Below are 24471 nucleotides of genomic sequence, written 5' to 3' on the forward strand. Positions count from 1 at the left end.
CTGGCGGATCTGGAAGAGTCCGGCTGACTGGCGGATCTGAAAGAGTCCGGCTGACTGGCGGATCTGAAAGAGTCCGGCTGACTGGCGGATCTGGAAGAGTCCGGCTGACTGGCGGATCTGGAAGAGTCCGGCTGACTGGCGGATCTGAAAGAGTCCGGCTGACTGGCGGATCTGAAAGAGTCCGGCTGACTGGCGGATCTGGAAGAGTCCGGCTGACTGGCGGATCTGGAAGAGTCCGGTTGACTGGCGGATCTGGAAGAGTCTGGCTGACTGGCGGATCATGGCGGACTGACTGATCTGGCTGTTCCACGCTGACTGGCGGCTCTGGCTGCTCCACGCTGACTGGCGGCTCTGGCTGCTCCATATAGGCTGACAGCTCTGGCGGCTTCTTACAGACTGGCAGCTCTGGCGGCTCCTTACAGACTGGCAGCTCCTTACAGACTGGCAGCTCCGTGCAGACTGGCAGCTCCGTGCAGACTGGCAGCTCTGGCTGCTCCGTGCAGACTGGCAGCTCTGGCTGCTCCGTGCAGACTGGCATCTCTGGCTGCTCCGTGCAGACTGGCATCTCTGGCTGCTCCGTGCAGACTGGCATCTCTGGCTGCTCCGTGCAGACTGGCATCTCTGGCTGCTCCGTGCAGACTGGCATCTCTGGCTGCTCCGTGCAGACTGGCATCTCTGGCTGCTCCGTGCAGACTGGCATTTCTGGCTGCTCCATGCAGACTGGCAGCTCTGGCTGCTCCATGCAGACTGGCAGCTCTGGCTGCTCCATGCAGACTGGCAGCTCTGGCTGCTCCATGCAGACTGGCAGCTCTGGCTGCTCCATGCAGACTGACAGCTCTGGCTGCTCCATGCAGACTGACAGCTCTGGCTGCTCCATGCAGACTGACAGCTCTGGCTGCTCCATGCAGACTGACAGCTCTGGCTGCTCCATGCAGGCTGACAGCTCTGGCTTCTCCATGCAGGCTGACAGCTCTGGCTGCTCCATGCAGGCTGGCAGTTCTGGCTGCTCCATGCAGGCTGGCAGCTCCGGCAGCGCAGGAGATGAGGAAGTCTCTGACAGGCTAGATAGACGGGAGACTCCGGCGGCGCTGGAGAGGCGAGGCGCACTGTAGGCCTGATGCGTGGTGCTGGCACTGGTGGTACTGGGCCGAGAACACGCACAGGAAGCCTGGTGTGGGGAGCTGCCACCGGAGGGTTGGTGTGTGGAGGTGGCACAGGATGGGCTAGACCGTGAAGGCGTACTGGAGATCTTGAGAGCAGTGCTGGCACAGGACGTGCAAGGCTAGGGATGTGCACAGGAGGCCTGGTGCGTGAGGCTGGCACCAACTTCACCAGCCGACTAACACGCACCTCAGAACGACTATGGAGCGCTGACCCAGGTGCCATCAAATCCCCGACATGTTCCGTCGGGCGAATTCTATGCAAAAAGCACCAACACAGCAACTCCCTCATTTCTCTCTACTCCAATTTCCCCATTAACTCCTTCACAGTCTCTGCTTCGCTCACCTCCAACACCGGCTCTGGTCTCCTCCTTGGCTCCTCACAATAAACAGGGAGAGTTGGCTCAGGTCTGACTCCTGACTCTGCCACACTCTCCCTGAGCCCCCCCCCAAGAAATTTTTGGGGCTGACTCTCAGGCTTCCTTCCGAGTCGCCGTGTTGCCTCCTCATACCGGCGCCTCTCCGCTTTCGCCGCCTCCAGTTCTTCTTTGGGGCGGCGATATTCTCCAGGCTGAGCCCAGGGTCCTTCTCCGTTTAGGATTTCCTCCCGCTGTTGCTGTTGCCTGTTAACACACCACTTGGTCCCGTTGTGGTGGGTGATTCTGTAACGGTTTTCTAGGTGTGAAGGAGAGTCGGACCAAAATGCGGCGTGTAGATTGCGATCCATGTTTAATGAACAAAAGTAAAACACGAATCAATATTCAACACTACAAAACAAAGAACGTAACGAAAACCGAAACAGCCTATACTAGTGTAAACTAACACAGAGACAGGAACAAGGACACTAAGGAAAATCACCCACAAAACCCAACACAAAACAGGCTACCTAAATATTGTTCCCAATCAGAGACAATGACTAACACCTGCCTCTGATTGAGAACCATATCAGGCCAAACATAGAAATAGACAAACCAGACACACAACATAGAATGCCCACCCAGCTCACGTCCTGACCAACATTAAAACAAGGAAAACACATACGAACGATGGTCAGAACGTGACACCCATAGATTCGGGCCAATGAATGTATTTAAATGAACTGATTTCCATATATGAACTGTAACTCAGTCAAATGTTTGAAATTGCTGCATGTTCCGTTTATATTTTTGTTCAGTATAAAAGGGTCAAAGCAAATTGGTGCGATCGAGATGTAAGATACTATATGTCCTACAATTCGCGTTGACCCAATGTAAAGTATCGTTATACTAAATGGAGTGGCACGGATTGTAGTGCTCTGAGACCAGCAGACGACCGTATTTCTGACTTTAACAGGGTACATTTACGGTGCCAACATTTGGGCTACCTATATAGCGCACTGTCTTTAATTACCTTCATAATAGCCTATCTGTAAACTTTTCAAAGTGCTGAATTGAGACATAAAAGTTGTTGTGCATGGCGAAAGTTCTTATGGAGTAAATATAGCCTAACCTTATTCTTGCAACAGTAAACCAGGTGTGTATGAGATGTTGCCTAGATGGCATGTACTAAACCTTAAACACATAGGCAGAGTAGGCCTAGGTCGAAACATAGGTTAGTCTACGTGAACAAGGCAACAACTCAGGTCTTTGGGTTGTGTCCAAAAGAATTGCGCATGCAGGGCATCAGGTAAAGTCTACAAATGAAATTGGCGAACAGTGCTGTCACTTTCAGAGAGAAGCACCTGCTCGGATGAACTCCAATCAGATTCATTATCTGGCGGGACAGAACGCCTGCCTAGGTAGTTATTGGCCATCAAGACAGTTCCCCAGAGACGGGAAAAGCAATGACGGTTCCATTTTAAAGGCTGACTTTCACAATATCACATACTCAAAATGATTAGGCCTATGCTTAATTGGTTGGCCCATATGCAGAATGTGCGCATCAAATGTTTCTGCTTCATTGAACTTTAAAAACTGATGTGTTGTGCTTAGCCAAAGATTTAATAGATTGTGTGATGAATTTACTTTCACAATGTTTTTGAATCATCTGTTGCTGCAAGCTATTTAGCCTACTATACTTTACCAATCGTTAATTGCACACAAGAGCGCGCATCACAGGATCGCCTTTCACTTTCTTCATTCACAACCATCACGCCCCCTCGCTTCTCCACTCAAACTGTTTGCGAGGCTCCTCGACTACAGAAACAGTTCGCAGTAAGAGGTTTACCTGTTCTTAAACTAACCAGAGAAGCTGACGCCTTAATGGTGGACTATAGACACATCTTCGTGATTATTCATTGTGGAAATATAGCTATTCCTTTACAAGGTAGGCAAGTATTCACTCAATAATCTATTATTTACTTATGTTTAGGCTATTATTACGAAATTAAAACTGTTGTTTCACAAGTAATTATGGCTGCAAGCTATTGTCACTTGTCCGTTCTGTCTGAATATCTCTTACCTAAAATATAAAAAATAATATATAGGTTATATTTCGCTAGCGTGCATGACTGCAAATTAGAAAATAATTTATACCCCTGTTTGATTACCAACAATGAAATCAAAATGTGTTGAAATAACTGTCTTCACATGAGATGAGCAGTTTAAATGTGCGTAATTTGGTAGCCGATACAATTCGATGTGTCGGGAACCACTGTCTGCATCTGATTATGATGGATCTAATAGCTTAAGAAGATTACAAGTGTAATAAATAGTGTTCATGATATAACAGGGTGTTCCACTACCAGAGCTGTCAACCAGTGTGAGCCACGCGACCCTCACAACGCTCTATCAAATAGATATAAAAAACATCAGTGAGAAGAAGCCACATTAAATTCAGTTGTTTGCTATACACATGTTCGTACTTTTGTTTGGGTATATTCCTTATAACCATATAATACTGTAGCCTACATCGTTCCATTATTTACAGCCTTATATAGTAGTCCTCTGCTATACCCTAATCAATGGCCTCTTCAATAAACGTGAACGACTACTCCTTCAAGCGTGTGTCCTATAGACCTACAAACGTAAACCTATGTATTGCTCTCAGAAAATAATCGCGTTTAAAATAGCCGAGCTGTGTGTGTGGATTAGCAGGTATACAGCGGTAGCCTACCAAATAGTTAACTGGGGGATGTCCGGGAATTGGATGATCTCAGAGCCTAACTATTACATAAGGTTTGTGTTGGTGCAACCCACCCACTGGGCATAGACGCCAATTCAACGTCTATTCCACGTTGGTTCAACCAGTATGGGTCTGAGTGAGACTGTTACACAAGGGCACAAGAACCTGGGACCTTAATCACGAAAAGAAATCAGAGCCTTTCTCTCTACAATCTAATTTCAAACCCAGAAATCTGTTTTCCACAAGCCATATGACAAATGAATTACATCGGCCATACATATCGATGCCTCTTCAACATTGAACTGATTGAATTCACTGCTGGTTTGATTAAATTATACCGTCTAGGTAGGCTATATAATATGCACAACAATGCACAACACATTAATGACGTTAAAGTTGACAGGCAATACGTTTGCGCAGTAGCCTGAGTATTCCCTCCAAAAACGTCTGGATAATGTATTGCACCTACTGAAAAATAAACTAGTAGAATAATGAATAGATTGGGCGTTGGGTTATTTTGTTGGCCTGGTTTTGGTCATCAGAAGAGAGAAAAACTAAGCAAAATGTCAACCACATTACGCAAGACGCATTCTGATTAGGGGACTGCGTGCCATTGAGATGGCCGAATTAAGAGTTTCAGGACAAGGAATGAAGCACAAATTCTTAATAGCCACTTTCCTTGGTCGGGTAGAGAAGTAACAAGGAGTGCGGAACTGGTGGTATAATGGTATAACCTTTTGATACACAACGCAAATGGAAACCATATGTGGCAGAAATAAACTACAAACAGGTGTTGACTTGAATAATTATGTTACATATGTGTTCAGGAAAATTTTACAAAATATAACATAATTCAGTCAGAATCGTGATTTTCCTGTGTTTTATATATATTTCCACACTATGAGTTTGGAAATATACTGTGATGTTCTGAAGAGGATGATAATGTCATTTTAGTGTAATAGCTATTTGAAAAGTACACTTGAAATTTCAGCCTGTTTTGGTGGGATGGAGTTGGTGACATCACCAGGCAGTAAATTAGTTAATAGACCAATAAGATAGAGAGTTCCAAACCACTCTGCCAATAACAGCTACTTTACAGTTTTCCCCTCCCCACTCAGACCACTCCCAGAATTCTTGCTTGAGAAATTGCTCTTTGCTCTTTGCTTCTTTTTGAAGGTGGCTGCATTGGACCTTTAAATATCCCCATTAATATTTTAATTAACAAGAAATATCTAGGCATATTTTTTTTAGTTTAACCTTTATTTAACTTGGCAAGTTAAGAGTAAATTCTTATTTACAATGATGGCCAAACCCAGACAGTCCCTATGGGACTCCCAATCATGGCCGGATGTGATGCAGCCTGGATTCAAACCAGGGACTGCAGTGATGCCCTTTGCACAGAGATGCAGTGCCTTAGACTGCTGCGCCACTCGGGAGCCCAATAGATCTGTCACTTTTGTGATGAGTAATTCAACATTTTTGTCAGTTTTTATCCAGCTGTCTCATCAGTTGTGTGTGTGTGTGTGTGTGTGTGTGTGTGTGTGTGTGTGTGTGTGTGTGTGTGTGTGTGTGTGTGTGTGTGTGTGTGTGTGTGTGTGTGTGTGTGTGTGTGTGTGTGTGTGTGTGTGTGTGTGTGTGTGTGTGTGTGTGTGCGTGCGTGTGTGTGTGCGTGTTTGATAAAACTTCCTCTGTGATGGAATTAGGGTAAATCCCTCACCATAAATAGGTGAGGAGCAGGGCCCAGGACCTTCTGAATGAAGAGTGGAGCAGGACAGGATTACAGCATTGTCATGCAGTAGCAGGACTGTCAGCATACATGGGCAAGCACAGCACTTTATCCCTGTTGTGTTGTGTTTGTCAACCAGCATGTTTATAGATTCACTTCCCTGCATACAATCTGCCAGACACATAATATAAAGATAGAAGGGTGAAATATTGTTTACTTCCTACTCAAGAAAGATCATTTAATCTCTCTGTCTGTCTCAGAGAATAGTAGGCTGTTTGTATCATGTCTGTTGGCGTGTCACAGAAATGGTATAGTCCAATTGCCAGGGCAATCTTTCACTATCAGCCCGCATCTGCTGTCACTACTCAGTGACACAATGCCTTGTCACAATGTGGCTAACGACTCTGCGGTCAATTAACACTGAAGATCATCACCGACAAGTCTCAACACCTCTCTTATAAAGACCTCAAGCAGCTTCATATGTGAAGCTTGTGTTAAAATTCACATAACGGTTAGAGATGCCAGGAGTCGACTGGCTGTGGTAGAAAATGTGTAGCATCTCAACTCATATCAAGTGTGACAACAGTACTATAACTCCTAAAGGATATGATTCATACACAAATCACCTCAAACCTAATGAGACATTGAAATAGTTTTAACTTTTAAATACAGGATTCATGTTTGAGAAAGTTTTCATAACAGAACAGTTTACTGGAATATAAGATGATGGCTAAATGGGAGTAAAGTCCTCGGGTTGGTGGGGATTCCAGTAACTGAGATGATTAACGATAATGTCGTCAGCTGAATGCAGTCAGCAGTATCATCAGTGAGTCAGCTTAGAGCACAGCCACGAACTACACTACATGACCAAAAGTATGTGGAGACCCGCCCGTTGAACATCTCATTCTAAAATCATGGCCATTGATATGGAGTTGGTCCCCCTTTTACTGCTTATAAGAGCCTCCACTCTTCTAGGAAGGCTCTCCACTAGATGTTGGAACTTGCTTCCATTCAGCCATAAGAGCATTAGTGAGGTCAGGCACTGATGTTGGGCGATTGGGCCTGGCTCGCAGTGGGAGTTCCAAAAGGTGTTTGTTGGGGTTGAGGTCAGGGCTCTGTGCAGGCCTGTCAAGTTCTTCCACACTGATCTGGACAAACCATTTCTGTATGGACCTCACTTTGTGCAAGGGGGCATTGTCATGCTGAAACAGGAAAGGCCCTTCCCCAATCTGTTGCCACAAAGTTGGAAGCACAGAATCATCTAGAATGTCATTGTATACTGTAGTGTTAAGATTTCTATTCACTGGAATTAAGGGGCCTAGCCCGATCCATGAAAAACAGCCGCTTTGAAAGTTACTGAGCTCTTCAGTAAGGCCATTCTACTGCCAATGGTTGTCTATGGAAATTGCATGGCAGTGTGCTCAATTTTATACACCTGTAAGCAAATGGGTGTGGCTGACATTTTGGGGCTCCCGAGTGGCGCAGCAGTCTAAGGCACTGCATTTCAGTGCTAGAGGCGTCACTACAGACACCCTGGTTCGTATCCAGGCTGTATCACAACCGTCCGGAATTGCGAGTCCCATAGGGCAGCGCACAATTGGCACAGGTTTGGCCGGTGTAGGCCGTCATTGTAAATAAGAATTTGTACTTAACTGACTCGCCTAGTTAAAAAAATATATATTTTTTTTAAATATAGCCTAATCCACTAATTTGAAGGGGTGTCCACATACTTTTGTGTATGATCAGCAGGAATAAAGATGCAATTCAAAAGACCACAGATCACGATGAGCAACTTTTTTTATTTTTATGTCTGTCATCCAAATGGGCGTTTGAAGAAAAAGGCTACAGTTAACATGCATTTAAATGCTTGTTAGTGTAATGTGCACACAGCTCTGGAGGAAACACAAAGAGGTCCTGATAACAGGTTACCACACAGGGAGACGCACACGAAATGCTTTTGAACAAATAACTTCCTTGGAAAATTGTGTTTCCACAAAAGACTAGCAAGTCTTTGGAATGCACAACAAATTCCCGAGGATGTATGATTTACTGTGTGATTCACTGCAACACCCCACACAAACCTCAAATCAGCACACACCATCTGCCATGTGAAACCATAGGCATTTTTGGGTGGTTTCAGCCAGTCCCCCTCAGCAAACACACAGATTCTTGAAGTGTTTCCCCTTGTATTTCTGTCCTCTGGCTCCAAGGTTGTAAATCTCTCTGTCTTTCTCTCTGTGTCTCCACAGACCTCCAAGACTAGCGTTTTGATGTCACATTCCCAAAGCAACTGAACCCCGTCAGAGAAACAGCAGACATAAAGATAGCGAAAGGATTCTTCATCTTCAGAGAGGACAAAGAATAAGGAAGAAGGGAGGTTTTGAAGCTGGAACACCCACCACCCTTATTGAATAATGGTGACTTTTTGAGAGTGCGTTGATCTCAGGTCAAGGCCTACATGCCACTGTGATCACTAAGAAGCGGACAAAGGAAAAAAATAATTGACAAAAATCATATTAAAAGGAGGTGCAAATCTCATCACTGAGAGACGATCCCCTCACAAACTGAATTCTGGGAAACAGAATGCCAGCGAAGACGCCCATGTACTTAAAGACTACCACACCCAAGCGGGGGAAGAAGCTCAAGCTGCGAGACGTCCTGTCCAGTGACATGATTAGCCCCCCGCTAGGGGACATGCGCCACAGTGCCCATGTCGGGCTGGAGGGAGAGGGCGACATGTTCGGAGACGTAGGCTTTTTACAGGGCAAGATGGACATGTTGCCCGCCCTGAACGGCTTACCACGGTCCCACAGTATGGAGAGGCAGCTGGATGAAGTCTACCCCATGAACGACAAAGGACTCAACCACTCTTGTAACAACCACCGCAATCCCTACCACCATTCCACCAGCCTGCTGAAGAGCACCATCTCCATGCCTGTGTTCATCGCCCCCGAGCAGGCCCCTCCCAAGCCGCCTCGGCTCCACCTGGAGGACTTGACCCCCCCGTCCCAGCAGCAACAGCAACAGCAGCACCAACCTCAGCAGAACAACCATAACCACAACGACCACAACCAGCAGCGGCATCACTCAATGTCTGTGTGTGACCAGGGTGTCGGCTGCTACATGGACCCTTGCCACGACCTTAATTACTCTGCCTCCTTCAGGCACCTGGTGCCCTCCTCCGGCTCCTTCTCAGAGGTCTCCTCAGAGGACTCCATGTCAGAGAACTGTGGCCCCCTGGAACCTCAGAGGGGGCTGAGCCTGGATTCAGATGCTGGCCTGAGCAATGAGGACCTGAGGAGCGAGCGGAGTGAGTCGCCCACCGTGTGCCCTAGATTCTCTCCCGGTGTCTCCCGCTCAGAGTCCCTGATGGGCTTGGATCTGGACCTGGGGCCATCCATCCTGGAGGATGTGCTGAGGATCATGGACCGCTACAAGAGTGTTGATGACCACTGTGATTTGTGAGCAGATGGGGGGAAAGGGGTTTAGACACTGCTGTGCAGAGAGGTGTCTGGTACACTTTTTTTTTTACCATCCTCCATATAGCCTAATGATGATTGGGCTGGTCAGGCAGGCAGGCAGGCAGACAGAGACAGACAGACAGACAGACAGACAGACAGACAGACAGACAGACAGACAGACAGACAGACAGACAGACAGACAGACAGACAGACAGACAGACAGACAGACAGACAGACAGACAGACAGACAGACAGACAGACAGACAGACAGACAGACAGACAGACAGACAGACAGACAGACAGACAGACAGACAGACAGACAGACAGACAGACAGACAGACAGACAGACAGACAGAGGATAGTGCCAGGACTGACAGGCTAAAAAGCCTGGGACTTAAGACGGATGTAAATGTGGGACTATATAATATCCAGACTGGATACACAGCAGCTTCAGAACCAACCATTTGTCTTTTGATATTCAGAATCACAATGGGGGAGAGACAATAATTTCTCCCACCCAAATGTTGTCTAAGTTTTCACAGACTATCATTTTACATGTTTTTCAGCATAATTCATACTTCACTAACTCTCTAAGTAAGCTATGTAGTTTTGTGATAGGATGAAACGTAGTTGTCTGAAAATACAATTAATGTACTTAAAAAGCCTTCAAGGTTTGTGTTTTGTTTCCATGAAATATCATATTGCTGATATTCTTCCAGGAACACATTTTTTAAAATTCTGTATGTACATCTGATTGAATTTTACTGTTCTATGTCAGAACAATACGATCAAGACTGGAGCATGCTATGTATTAGTTTGCCATCTAGTGGCATATGTAAGAATGACACCCAAAATGCAGCAGTTCGAGCAGGGCAAAAAGTGAGGTCAAAATGTTGTTTTCTGGGGGCTAAAGTGCATTAGAATCAAAGTATCAGAAATGTGCAGCTTCTTCAAAATCCTTTAAATATAGTGGGATGACCAGAGAAGGTTTCTCTTTTGTAACAGCTGTGCAATTTGTGGACTTGAATCGAATCCTTCAGCATTTTCTTCTATTGCGTTGTTAAATTACAGTGTATCTCCAATTGTTATGTATATAACTGTAATATATGAAATAAATATGGGAATTAGATGCTGTACCATTGTATCATTCCTTTCTTTTATACACACTACCGTTCAAAAGTTTGGGGTCACTTAGAAATGTCCTTGTTTTTGAAAGAAAAGCACATTTTTTGTCCATTAAAATAGATCAGAAATACATTGTAGACATTGTTAATGTTGTAAATGACCATTGTAGCAGGAAATGGCTGATTTTTAATGTCTCGCATGGAATAGCCTTCATTTCTCAGAACAAGAATAGACTGACGAGTTTCAGAAGAAAGTTATTTGTTTCTGGCCATTTTGAGCCTGTAGTCGAACCCACAAATGCTGTTATTCCAGATACTCAACTAGTCTAAAGAAGGCCAATTTTATTGCTTCTTTAATTAGAACAAAGGTTTTCAGCTGTGCTAACATAATTGCAAAAGGGTTTTCTAATGATCAATTAGCCTTTTAAAATGATAAACTTGGATTAGCTAACACAAAGTGCCATTGGAACACAGGAGTGATGGTTGCTGACAATGGGCCTCTGTACGCCTATGTAGATATTCCATTACAAATCAACAGTTTCCAGCTACATTAGTAATTTACAACATTAACAATGTCTACACTGTACATTTTAAGTTAATGGGCAAAAAAAAGTGATTTTCTAAGTGACCCCAAACTTTGGAACGGTAGTATATATACAGTACCAGTCAAAAGTTTGGACACACCTACTCATTCAAGGGTTTTTCTTTATTTTTACTATTTTCCACATTGTAGAATAATAGTGAAGACATCAATACTACGAAATAACACATATGGAATCAAGTTCTCACCAAAGAAGTGTGAAACAAATCCAAATATATTTGATATTTGAGATTCTTCAAAGTAGCCACCCGTTGCCTTGATGAAAGCTTTGCACACTCTTGGCATTCTCTTAACCTGGAATGCTTTTCCAACCGTCTTGAAGGAGTTCCCACATATGCTGAGCACTTGTTGGTTGCTTTCCCTTTACTCTGCGGTCCAACTCATCCCAAACCATCTCAATTGGGTTGAGGTTGGGTGATCGTGGAGGCCAGGTCTTCTGATGCAGCACTCCATCACTCTCCTTGGTCAAATAGCCCTTACACAGCCTGGAGGTGTGTTGGGTCATTGTCCTGTGGAAAAACAAATGATAATCCCACTAAGTGCAAACCAGGTGGGATGGAGTATCGCTGCAGAATGCTGTGGTAGTCATGCTGGTTAAGTTGGCCTTGAATTCTAAATAAATCACTGACAGTGTCACCAGCAAAGCACCGCCACACCATCACACCTCCTCCTCCATGCTTCACGGTGGGAACAACACATGTGAAGATCATCCGTTCACCTACTCTGCGTCTCACAAAGACACGGCGGTTGGAACCAAAAATCTCAAATTTGGGCTCATCAGACCAAAGGACAGATTTCCACTTTTCTAACGTCCATTGCTCGTGTTTCTTGGCCCAAGCAAGCCTCTTCTTCTTATTGGTGTCCTTTAGTAGTGGTTTCTTTGCAACAATTTGACCATGAAGGTCTGATTCATGCAGTCTTCTCTGAACAGCTGATGTTGAGATATGTCTGTTACTTGAACTCTGTGAAATTGGGCTGCAATTTCTGAGGATGGTAACTCTAATGAACTTATCCTCTGCAGCAGAGGTAACTCTGGGTCTTCCTTTCCAGTGGCGGTCCTCATAAGAGCCAGTTTCATCATAGCGCTTGATGGTTTTTGTGACGGCATTTAAAGAAACTTTCAAAGTTCTAGAAATGTTCTTTATTGACTGACCTTCATGTCTTAAAGTAATGATGGACTGTCGTTTCTCTTCGTTTCTCTTTCTCTTATTTGAGCTGTTCTTTCCATAATATGGACTTGGTCTTGTATCAAATAGGGCTATCTTCTGTATACCAACCCTACCTTGTCACAACAGAACTGATTGGCTCAATGCATTAAGAAGGAAATAAATTCCACAAATGAACTTTTAAGAAGGCACACCTGTTAATTTAAATGCATTCCAAGTGATTACCTCATGAAACTGGTTGAGAGAATGTCAAGAGCGTGCAAAGCTGTCATCAAGGCAAAGGGTGGCTACTTTGAAGAATCTCAAATATAAAACATATTTTTATCTGGGGCTCCCGAATGGTGCAGCGGTCTAGTCCCTGGTTTGAATCCAGGCTGCATCACATGATTGGGAGTCCCATAGGGCGGTGCAAAATTGGCCCAGTGTCATCCGGGTATGGCTGGGATTGGCTGTCATTGTAAATAAGAATTTGTTCTTAACTGACTTGTCTGGTTAAATAAATAAAAATGTGCTTAACAATTTTTGGGTTATTACATGATTCCATATGTGTTATTTCATAGTTTTGATGTATTTTCTACGTTATTCTACAACGTAGAAAATAGTAAAAATAAAGAAAACCCTGGAATGAGTAGGCATGTCCAAACTTTTACCTGGTACTGTGTATATATAACTATATATATATATATATTATATATTTTATTTTTTATTTTATATTATATATATTATATATTATATATATATATATTGTTATATATACACAGTACCAGGTAAAAGTTTGGACATGCCTACTCATTCCAGGGTGTTCTTTATTTTTACTATTTTCTATAGTAAAAATAAATATAAATATATATATATGTGTGTGTGTCCATCTCAGTGAACTAATAATACATTGCGGAGGCCTGGACTAAAAGCCAATTCATGCTTGATTCGCAAATGTGGTTGGAGGCTCCATATGGAGAGTGTGACGCATATGCAGAGCCTCCAGAGTCATGCAGATGCCAAATCGAGGTCTGTGCTGCATCGCCATGTGCCTGCCAAATATTGTATCAAGGCTGAGGGCTCTGTATAGCTCCGCATTGACATGATTGGTTGACAGTAGGTGGGGGCGGTACATCCTGTATAAACACAAACTCACTTCCTTGACAACAGCTCCGCATTTCTCCGTGAAGTACGATAATTATGAATGCCCTGACTTCTGCTGTGGTCATATCACCGTAAATGCTTCATGGCCAATGCAGAAGTCGTATTGACATTAGCCCAGATGCACAATGCACTTCTCTCTCCTGCCAATTTGTGGACATGTATTGTTTCATAACTTCATTGTGTGAATTGTTTGCGTTTGATTGTTAGTATATATGAATTCCCCATTACATATATAACCAGTAGTACATGTACCGTTAATTCCTGTAATTTCTAATCTACAATTTTTTGTTACTTTGGTCATGGTCATTTCTTTAATTGCATCCAATATTATTATTCCAGTCTTCCTGTTCTCATTGTCGGAGTGGGCACATTGTTTGCAGAGTGCACAATATATGCTGCACTTGTGAGAAACAAGTTTTGGTTTATTTAATTACATTTAAGAGTTCTGTCAATTTAGTCCGTGTCTTTTGTTTTGAGCGCTCATGTCAATGTTGAGTAAGGACGTGAACATAGAAGTAGGCCTATAGGCTACCTGGCCTGCATGCAAATGTAGGCATAAATGTGTCGATTTGGAGCTCTGATAGTATTTCTGATTGGCTTAATGCACCACCACTAATGAATGACCTGTGGATATTCTCAAGTATTGTTTTCTTCACCTCAAACAGTAAGCAAACAAAGTCTGTTTTTACATTCATTGCAAATGACAAAAGTTCCTCAATGTATTAGAAAAATCTTTCCAGTTCTTTCCCTTTCAATAACCACTCAGTGTGAAAGGGAAAATTGTCATGCTCTGATCCAGTGGAAACGTCATAAAATAGGTTTCTTATCAGTGCTTGGCTTGGACTGAAACATGTTCCGGTACTCATTTTGGTTGCTGGTTTTGTTTATATTTAGGTGCAAGAGCTCCACAATACTTTTGAGCTAATATTCTAAGAGGAACAGGAGCTCAAGCAGTAGAACATTTGAGATGCTGGTACTTAGCTCTGGTGAGCTCCTGCCCTGCTGGCTTTGGCAGATTCTGCCACTACTCTCCTGAAGTTGCTGGTGATAGGCTACACGAGGAATAGCAAACCTTTCTCACATGGAATGCCAATTTAACTTACAATGTCTAACGATCTATGTGCCAATTGTGGTTTTCATATCCACATTTTCATGAAACAGTTCCATCTAATTTATAATAACGTCTTCATATCTCAAAATCATTGTCATGTGATTAATCAAAATTTTATCCAAATCTAAATGATATAAAGTTACAAGTTACAAGTTGATATAAGTTACCTAAAAAGTAACTTCTATTGTCAACTATGTAAATATAGCCAACAAATAAAAACATTTCAGTCTGCAGGTAGAAAATATCCCAAGAGCGGGAGGAGACTAGTTGGGCCAGGTGAAGTTTTTTTTCTTCTGGTTATCTAGATCTCTGGCGCCCTCTGGAGGCATCAAACCATAAGCTTAAAGCATCAGACAAGCTCAAAAGATATTGTTGATTTTATTAAAACACACAGGGTGGGTCTATATAAGGAAAAATACACGAACAATCGATTGGTCGAAAGAACAGATGACTTTCGGTCTACCAAGATTTTATTTAGTCGGGACAGCCCTAAATCTGAGGAAACTGTAACTTCTGGCTTATCTTTTCTAATATTGAGGTCATCCCACCACACAACCTATTAGGGGAGAGTGGGATAAGTTGAGCCACCCTTGTTTCTAGGAAACCATACACAAAATTATGAATTTGACCAAATATTTAAGAAAAGTAGTTAAGCCCTGCGCTTCAATGCTCTTAGTTGTTGCTGAAATTGACTCATTATGCTGTTTCTTTTCTGCATCTACGTTATATCGCTGAATCTACCTTTAACTTACCCTGTCCAGAGGCTAAACTTACCCCATTCCCGGGGTAAGTTGTGCCAAGAGACCAATCTTTTTGGACAAGCTACAGTATGTTTTCAAACTGTAATGTTTACATGAATTCTCATTATTTCCATATATCTTTGTTAGAAAGAATACCATATTTCCCTTGATGGAGTAATGCTGAATGTAAAAATGGCTCAACTTACCCCACTCTCCCCTACCATACATCTTGTCAAATGAACAATATAGGCAGTACCTTTACTACTCTTATGACAATACCTTCTGCTCATGTTGTATATAAATAGAATGTTATTTTCGGGTAAATCTTTATTCTTTCTTTAGTCTGCAGTATTTCAGTTTTCTTTCATTTTATGAAGTTGAATAAAAGACTGCACAATAGTTCTCTGAACCTCCCTGGCTGGCTGTATCGCTTTAGTGGATACTCAAACTGCTCTCAGACAAGTCTGCAGGTTTTGACTAGCAGAAGTGTCGTAGCTGGTTAGGAGAATTTACGCAACAGTTTAGGAGAATTAACTTTGACATTTAGGACAATTTAAGTTAAGGTTAGGAAAAGGGTTAACTTTTCCCCGACGCGACTCAGAAATACCTAGCTACAACCAGGTCTGCTCTGAGAACAGTCTTGGTTTCCACAAATGCGATTCAGCGCAACATTTAACTCGATATTTGACTAGTTAGTTCTGATTACAGGAATGGGACGTACTTCCATTGAGGGATGCATACAAAACCCAATCAGAGAAGACCATAGGATTAGCTCACAATTCTGCAGCCAATCAGAGAAGCAAAAGATAGGGCTTTGTGTAGACTGAGGATGTCTGAAGAAATCCAGTGTGGAACACAGCTAGCTAGCTAGTTGAAGGGGTTTGTTTTGCCAATAAATTAGCTAGGCATCTATTTATTGTTAAAAAAAGTGACTGACACATAAGCAGCTAGCTCGCCGCTGCAATAAATCCACTGAAATGAAGTAAGTGCTCGTGGCAGAGAGATTCTCAGACAGGGCAAAGTTAGCACTATGTGGCTAGTAAACTCTTTGCTAACATAGCTAGCAGTTGGCTATCGTAAGCTAGCTAGCTGGTTAAACTATAAACATTACACCGTGCGATGTCTGTTGGAACGACCTTAGCCACAGATGAATAGGGGAGTTAGCTAGCCAGCTAGTTGATGTTTTTTATATAGCTAATGCTATATGCTGAATGTTACCTGGCGAAATGCCCTTACTATGACTACTACCTTTTTATTCTAGGCTCAACATCGAAGGGTTGTTAGTCTATTTCCCATATGACTACATTTACCCAGAGCAATATTCCTACATGCTGGAACTCAAGAGGACCCTGGATGCCAAGGTAAATAGAGAGACCCAGCAACATGCCACTTGTTGTAGATCAATCCTAATGCTATGGCCCTATGCATGATGGTAACACATTGTTTATCGAAAGGGACATGGAGTTCTGGAGATGCCATCGGGAACTGGGAAAACCATCTCTCTTCTGTCATTGATTGTTGCATATCAGCGGGTGAGTCAAGATATCTCCGTTCCTCCATCAGGACTCTATTGGAAGAACCTTTGTCACCATCTGGTCCTCTTTGACATTTCACTTATACAGTGATCTCTCCTCTCTTTGACAGGAGTATCCCCTTGAAGTCACAAAGCTGATCTACTGTTCCCGAACTGTTCCTGAGATAGAGAAGGTGATCTCTCTCCCTCTCTTTCTCTCTCACACCTTTCTTTGTGCTCCCCTGTCCTTGAAGAACATATGTTTCTCATCCCCTTCTCTGATGCCATGTTGCTCCCTTGTCTGTCAGGTGGTGGAGGAGTTGAGGAAGTTAATGGAGTTCTATTCTAAGGAGACGGGAGAGAAGAACAACATCCTGGCTCTGGCGCTTTCCTCTCGGAAAAACCTGTGTGTTCACCCCGAGGTAAGAGCAACATGCCGTAGTCTCATATTACAAAATTACAGTAGGCTGCCTGTATCGATTACCCTTTTCAGATATAATGGTATGTGGCCCCTTGAAAGCACTACAGCATGATTGTTTGTCTGTTAGGGTAGGCTACACTGACTTTTTAAAATGCCAACCCTTCTCTGGAGACATGAACAGCATTTTACTTGTCTGTAAAGTAATGTTGCTTCTGAAGTGAGACTAACGTCCATCAGTGGGTGAGCAGAACAGTCAATTCTAGCCTGCCTGCGCGCAGACCACTCTTTCCTAAAAAAAGGGTACTTTAAAGTTTGTTAAATATCACAACTTACCAAGACATTCAGTAGAAAGAAAGCACATCTAGCTACCCTACCATAAAAAAACAGCGTAAGCAACACAGCAGCACATCAATCAGCAATGTTTATTGTTGTCATGGAAATAATAGAACATGATATACAGGCAGAATTCTACTGTCTGAAAAGGTACCGACGCTTCTAATGTGACACTTTTTCAATTGTCTGAAAAGTTTTCAATTATCGACATGTTACTACTGTACTGCGTTCTATGTCTGTAAAGGGTCGCGATAGACAACTTCATTGCCCGGCCCTAGCGGTCAGTACACATATCTTCACGATGACACCCACTAACAGTGGTTCTGTAACGCTCTTCAAACACTTTTGTGTGTGTTCAATATAGAGCATTTCTTTGCATGTAGTTAAATTGTGTGTGTCCATGTCATGGTCCAAATTGCATGATTCTTTGTGTTCAGGTGAGCTCCTTACGCTTTGGGAAGGAGGTGGATGGGAAATGTCACAGCCTGACGGCGTCATACATCCGTGCCCAACGGCACAGCAACCCAAGCCTGCCTTCCTGCCGTTTCTATGAGGTGAGGGGCTTGGGATTGTGACAAAGAGAGTGATCTGGAGAGTCCCACGCCTCTGTCTGTCTGTCTGACTGACTCTGTCTCTCTGCTCCAGGAGTTTGATGCTATGGGAAAGCAGGTGCCTCTCCCCGCTGGAGTCTACAATCTGGACGATCTGAAGGACTTTGGGCGGAGGAAAGGCTGGTGCCCCTACTACCTAGCACGCTATTCGGTAAGAATAGCCCATTGTCATAGCATCTGATGTTTTTCTTTTACCAGTGTTTTTGTAGCATGTTATATTTGACAGCATTACTAAAGACGGTACAGTATGAAGATGGGCAGAAACTACTTCTCCAATCGAAATTGCCGATCACACTTGTAGGCGATGTCAAGTTGACGTTGGCTAGCTAAGCTCAAGCATAGAAACACATAATCAGGTCTAACGATCGTCTCACGCCGAACTGAGCATGTGCAGGCGGTCAAATCATAAGCCCTTTCGGTGATAAAGTTGTTTTTTTACAAATGAAAACGTGTCTGTTTGTCACTTTCACAAGGTTGCAGTATTAACATGTTCAACTACTTAAGACATTGGCTCGAATCTAGGTTGTGCCTTTAGATGTTGAGAAAATTAACAACCAAGGATTTTTCACTTCTTCTCGCAATGTCTTCTCAAACCCTGGCCTGCTCTGCTTGGTTTGTTTCACAAGCGTTCCCGGACGTCTCGTGACGTTGCACCTCTGGGTTTAGAAACTCTGTGGCATTACTTTATGAAGGAGATGGATTTGTGGCAGTGTTTTTACTTTTTGCTTCTGTCCTTAACACATACAGATCCTCCATGCCAACATCATAGTTTACAGTTACCACTACCTCCTGGACCCAAAGATTGCAGACCTTGTCTCAAAGGAGCTCTCCAAGAAATCAGTGGTTGTTTTTGACGAAGCACATAACATCGGTAAGGACATCCAGCTGTTTCTTTCCCATTTGTTTAAGCAACCCACTGTTTCAAGCCTCCGCAAGCTGACGTTCCATCCTCCTCTTCCTCAGACAATGTGTGCATCGACTCAATGAGCGTCAACATCACCAGGAGGACTCTGGACCGCAGTCAGGCCAACGTGGAGACCCTACAGAACACCATTCTCAAGTAAGGTCATACACTAGTGGATCTAGTGGAGAGCAGCACTAGAACCACTGTCATGTTCTGTGTACAAAGGAGAATGTACATGGCGTCTATAATGAGACCGACTGAACCAGTTTGTTGTTCTTGCCCCAAAAGTGTAGAGGGTTTTGATGTCATCTCAACCGCTTGTCCTCTGCTGTAGGATAAAGGAGACAGATGCAGCCAAACTGAAAGAGGAATACAGACGATTGGTGGAGGGCCTGAAAGAGGCCAACGTTGCTAGGGAGACCGACATCTACATGTCCAATCCCGTGTTGCCAGATGAGATCCTCCAAGGTTAGCCCCCTGGAGTCCAGTCGAAAACAACCAGTTATTGAATATTTATATCGATTTATGCTCAAACAGGTTTTCATGTATCAATCTTTCCGTTTCTATACCCTGTCCTCCCTCCCCCGCACTGTCTGTCTTTCTTTCCCCCCTCCAGAGGCTGTGCCTGGCAGCATCCGCACGGCAGAGCACTTCGTGGGCTTCATGAAGCGTTTCCTGGAGTACCTGAAGGCCAGGCTGAGGATTCACCATGTGGTGCAGGAGAGCGCTCCACAGTTCCTCAAAGACATCTTTGAGAAGGTCTGCATTGACCGCAAGCCCCTCAGGTAACTTCTACAGTACCTTTGTGTTAGTTTTGTATAGCCTGGTGCCCTCGGTTGGTGGAGTTTTCCACTTTAGGTCCTAACATGTGCAAACTCTGTCCACCAGGGCACCGGGCAATGTCAACCAAATGCTCCTAGACCTAACTGACTCCATCGTGGATTATGTCTCTTTGGTACATTGAAAGAAGTTTCTAGTAACTCCTACTCACTCCTTTTATGACATATCTATTTGTTTCTCTAGATTCTGTGCCGAGAGGTTGCGTTCGTTGCTGAGGACTTTAGAGATAGCGGACATCGCAGACTTCTCAGCCATCACCCTCATCTCCAACTTTGCCACTCTGGTCAGCACTTACAGCAAAGGTACTGAACCTCCCTAGGCTGACTGGGTCTATGTTACCTCTACATGGCTACAGCTCTGTGGTTATTTATTTTCTTTGTTCTTCCCTTGCTATCTTCCACAATCAGGCTTCACCATCATCATTGAACCCTTTGAAGACAGAACCCCCACCATTGCTAACCCCGTGCTGCACTTCAGGTGGGGTTCATTTGTGTTGAGTATGTTCTGTTTTGCCAGCAGAACGGTGTGATATTGATGGATGAGATGTTGTGCCACTGCAAGACCCAAGGGTGAAATATTCCATCAGGATGCAAGTGGATGGGATCTAGTTTTAACCCTGCTCTTCTCTCCTCTCCCTTCAGCTGTATGGACCCTTCCATTGCCATCAAGCCTGTGTTCGAGCGCTTCCAGTCTGTCATCATTACGTCAGGGGTAATCTCTCGCTCTCCCCTTCCTCTGTTCCTAGATTAACTGTGACCTAGCCACTAATCTTGATTAGTGATTATAAGACACCTGCTGATGGTCTCATCTGTCCAAGATGGGGCCACTCACATTCCAAGGCAGTTGGGCTAGAGTGCCATTTGTAAACTTAGTACATGTGTTAATGAGGCTTGTGTTTATGGCTTTTCTTTGTGTTTCTCAGTACTTTATCAACAATAAATCTGCGGCTTTTTAATTTTTTTTTTTTAACCACCATTCAGAATTTAGTTTATCAATGAATTTGCATGCGACGCAAACAGAAATGTAAAGTTTGACAGTTTATATTATTTTCAGTATATTATTTAGCCTCAGCAGTCAGTTCAGTCATATGATCATCACTTCTCTCCATTGATCCTCTCACTAGATCCCTTGGCTGTGTGTTGGCTCGGCTGTCCTAACCTGTGGTTGTCTACTTCTGATCATGTTTCTACCCACAGACCCTTTCACCGTTGGACATTTACCCCCGAATCCTGGACTTCCGGCCTGTTACCGTGGCATCCTTCACCATGACGCTGGCACGCACCTGCCTCTGCCCTCTTGTGAGTAACCTCAGAAACAGTCTACATGATATGACCTGAGTGGTTAATTCAAGCTATGCTGAGCTTCAGAAAGGATGGAAGGAGGTGACACTGAGCTCTTCCTCTTTCAGGTGGTGGGGAGGGGGAACGACCAGGTGGCCATGACCTCCAAGTTTGAAACACGTGAAGATTTTGGTTAGTGATTGTTACATTGTATCTAAATATTGTAAGCTTGCCTTGCCTCTTTGTAAGTTTAGACTCTCCTTTCCTTAGATGTGAAAACAAATCACTGAAATAAACCTGATCTGGGTTCAATTTTTCAGCTGTCATCCGTAACTATGGCAACCTGCTGCTGGAGATGTCTGCGATTGTGCCAGATGGCATCGTGGCCTTCTTTACCAGCTACACCTACATGGAGAACATTGTGGCGTCGTGGTATGAGCAGGTGTGTGTACACGGTCCACAAATGGAAGGGAGGATAAATGTTGTTAAAAGTGAATATCTTGTTGTTCCGTCTGTACTGTTATAGCAATAGACATATCTATGTTAGCATTTTATTGGCAGCCAATAGAATTGTGGCCAGAAATGTAATTTTTTGCAAGGTAGTAATCTGGACGTTGAGTAAGCTTTGTCCTCTTGTCCTGCCCCTTTGTGTCTCTGTCTGTAGGGCATCTTGGAGAATGTCCAGAGGAACAAGCTGATCTTCATCGAGACCCCAGACGCAGCAGAGACCAGCATGGCTCTGGAGAAATACCAGGAGGTCAGGATACCCTTTCTTTGACTGTCTTAGGTTGTCTTCTGTCATTGTCTGTGACCTCTGACCTCTTATCTGTTGTGCCCCAGGCCTGTGAGAACGGCAGAGGAGCCATCCTGCTGTCTGTGGCCAGGGGGAAGGTGTCCGAGGGTATCGACTTTGGTGAGTGTTGTTTAGTTCCTGTAACATAGTAGTAGAGCCTCCATTAGGCTCATTTGCTAAACAAAATGGCCGCCAAAGTTACAGCATAGGTCATGTGTAGTTAGTTTCATATCACTTATCTCTTCAAATATCTCCCTCAGTCCACCATTTTGGCCGTGCGGTGATCATGTTCGGAGTGCCTTACGTTTACACACAGAGCCGGATCCTGAAGGTCAGTCTAACTCCTCTGCTGTTCATCATCTTTCCCTTGTTCTTCTGCTTTATTCACTGTTTTGGTCTGTTCCTCTCTTCTGTTCAGCATATGTCCTCCTCACCCCTCTGTCCTGCAATTCTTTCACTTCCTTTAATCCTAATGGTCTGTTTTTCCAAAGTAGTTATCCTTCTCCTCTTCTGTCCATCTTCACCAGGCCCGTCTGGAGTACCTGCGGGACCAGTTCCAGATTAGAGAGAATGACTTCCTGACGTTTGACGCCATGCGGCACGCAGCGCAGTGTGTGGGCCGCGCCATCAGGGGCAAAACTGACTACGGCTTGATGATCTTCGCAGACAAGGTGAGGACCTTTGGAACTTGGCGTGTCTAGTTTTAAAGGAACATTTCTTACCACTCTGATCATTGATAGACTCTACCATGATAATTTTGTTTAAAAACAAATGGTTTGTAATTTAGTTCTGTGTTGGACCCCAGGAAGATTAGTTGACGTTGTGGCGTCAGCTAATGGGATCCTAATAAAAAATTCTCAATTTTGTGGCTTTCTTGAATTTGAAAGCTGTAATGCACTGAGGTCACAGCAGGTTGTTCCATAATGCTGTTACCTAGCTAGTGCCTTCACATCAATGGTAACAAAATAAATGGGTACAATAAAAAAGGCTATTGAAGAGAATTGGAACAATCGTTTCTCACTTCCGTTGCAGCGCTATGCCCGGGCTGACAAGCGAGGGAAGCTGCCCCGGTGGATCCAGGAGCACCTTACTGACGGCAGCCTCAACCTGACCATCGACGAGACGGTACAGCTGTCCAAACACTTCCTACGCCAGATGGCCCAGCCCTTCAGACAGGTACAGCAGGGACATGTTTAGCAGGGCTGTGGATTTATTTTTATGTAGACGCCTGTCTGACTTAGAATAAGAAATCACATCAGCTCTATTCATGACATCTCTAACTGCAACGTTCAATGTTTTTGCCAACTGAACCTGTCCCAGGTCTCCCCTTAACCTATCCATTCCCCTCAGGAGGACCAGTTGGGCCTGTCTCTGCTGACACTGGAGCAGCTGCAGTCAGAGGACATGCTGCAAAAAATCGCCCAGATCGCTCACCAGGCCTAAAAGGAAGTGTCATCACCCAGTCAAACCCACAGTCACTGTTCCAATACTGTCCTACTGTACATAGTTTATTTTTTAAATGTATATTTGCATAAGCCGGTAGGCCGAAAAATAAATGTTTCCAGTTTCTACCATGCAGTTGGCATGTTTTTTTTTAACACATTGATGTGTCTTTGGCATCATTTAAAAGTGAAGACTGTTTTTTTATCAAATCAGTTCTCTGTAATTATTATTACGTGATTAAACTAATCATGTAAATGTAATTAACCAGGAAGTCGGGACACCACAGAAAATCTTCAGATTAAAGTTATAATTTTCCGAATAACTCTTCAGATATTTTAATATCTGATCAATTCTATTAATGAATTATTTTATACCTCACGTCAGTCTCATTCCAAACGTAAATGGTTGGTTATCTGCACGAACCCAACCTTTTACTGTGAATCATCCATACACCAATTGACTTTATTTAGTTAGTAAATAAAGTAAATTATCACAGAAATGCATAAACATATGTTACTAACAAATGTTAGGGAATATTCCCTAGTGGGCTAAACCGATATGATGGCTTGGTGGACAAAGTGAAGTGGGTGTGGACTGAGAAAGAGCAGGAAAGACAAAAGGAATCACTACACAGTTAATTATATGAAATGAAATGCTAATCCTTTGCACATGAACGCTCACTCATTCGGGAATAATTGCAATCAATATATATTTACGCCCATGTGTTGAACTTTTCTGTTGGAATCTGGTCCGTCTGCTGGAGAGTTCATCCGAGTCTCTCTCTGTTCCCTGAAGATCAGTCTTTCGTGGTTGGATGGATACTTCAGAGTACCATTCAGAAATGTTCTCATAGATGTTTCAGCGTTTGTCGGCATTCGCATCCCAGGTTTACATAATTTCTAGCTGGAGACTAGTAATTAGTATCTAAGATTTGCTCTTATTCTGTATGGATCTATAGTCTGAGTTTAACAATTTCCAGCCGTGTAGCCAATTCTCCAT

At 43.6% G+C, this 24471-nt stretch overlaps 2 protein-coding genes across 2 annotated transcripts; both read left to right on the plus strand.

Moving 5' to 3' along the window:
• The first annotated feature begins 3286 nt into the window (after positions 1-3286).
• On the plus strand, positions 3287-9579 carry LOC112265300 (cdc42 effector protein 3). The gene is made up of 2 exons (XM_024442458.1): positions 3287-3464; positions 8238-9579. The coding sequence occupies exon 2, from the start codon at positions 8572-8574 to the stop codon at positions 9451-9453; it is 882 nt and encodes a 293-aa protein (XP_024298226.1). The 5' UTR covers positions 3287-3464; positions 8238-8571; the 3' UTR covers positions 9454-9579.
• Positions 9580-16134: 6555 nt separating this feature from the next.
• On the plus strand, positions 16135-23600 carry ercc2 (excision repair cross-complementation group 2). The gene is made up of 23 exons (XM_024442459.2): positions 16135-16316; positions 16596-16695; positions 16789-16866; positions 16979-17041; positions 17156-17269; positions 18039-18155; positions 18247-18363; positions 18960-19083; positions 19176-19272; positions 19451-19584; positions 19733-19901; positions 20140-20258; positions 20364-20433; positions 20598-20667; positions 21153-21254; positions 21365-21428; positions 21557-21678; positions 21901-21993; positions 22077-22149; positions 22290-22360; positions 22557-22700; positions 23062-23205; positions 23380-23600. Exons 1-23 carry the CDS (start codon positions 16312-16314, stop codon positions 23470-23472), a joined length of 2283 nt encoding a protein of 760 aa, XP_024298227.1. The 5' UTR covers positions 16135-16311; the 3' UTR covers positions 23473-23600.
• The last annotated feature ends 871 nt before the right edge of the window (positions 23601-24471 follow it).

This window comes from Oncorhynchus tshawytscha, linkage group LG13 (assembly GCF_018296145.1).
Source record: "Oncorhynchus tshawytscha isolate Ot180627B linkage group LG13, Otsh_v2.0, whole genome shotgun sequence".
NCBI lineage: Eukaryota > Metazoa > Chordata > Actinopteri > Salmoniformes > Salmonidae > Oncorhynchus > Oncorhynchus tshawytscha.

Coding starts and splice junctions, on each gene's coding strand:
- LOC112265300 (XM_024442458.1), top strand. CDS start 8,572: ATGCCAGCGAAGACGCCCATGTACTTAAAGACTACCACACCCAAGCGG.
- ercc2 (XM_024442459.2), top strand. Junction 18,364..18,959: donor ACTACCTAGCACGCTATTCG/GTAAGAATAGCC, acceptor TAACACATACAG/ATCCTCCATGCCAACATCAT. Junction 23,206..23,379: donor TGGCCCAGCCCTTCAGACAG/GTACAGCAGGGA, acceptor CATTCCCCTCAG/GAGGACCAGTTGGGCCTGTC.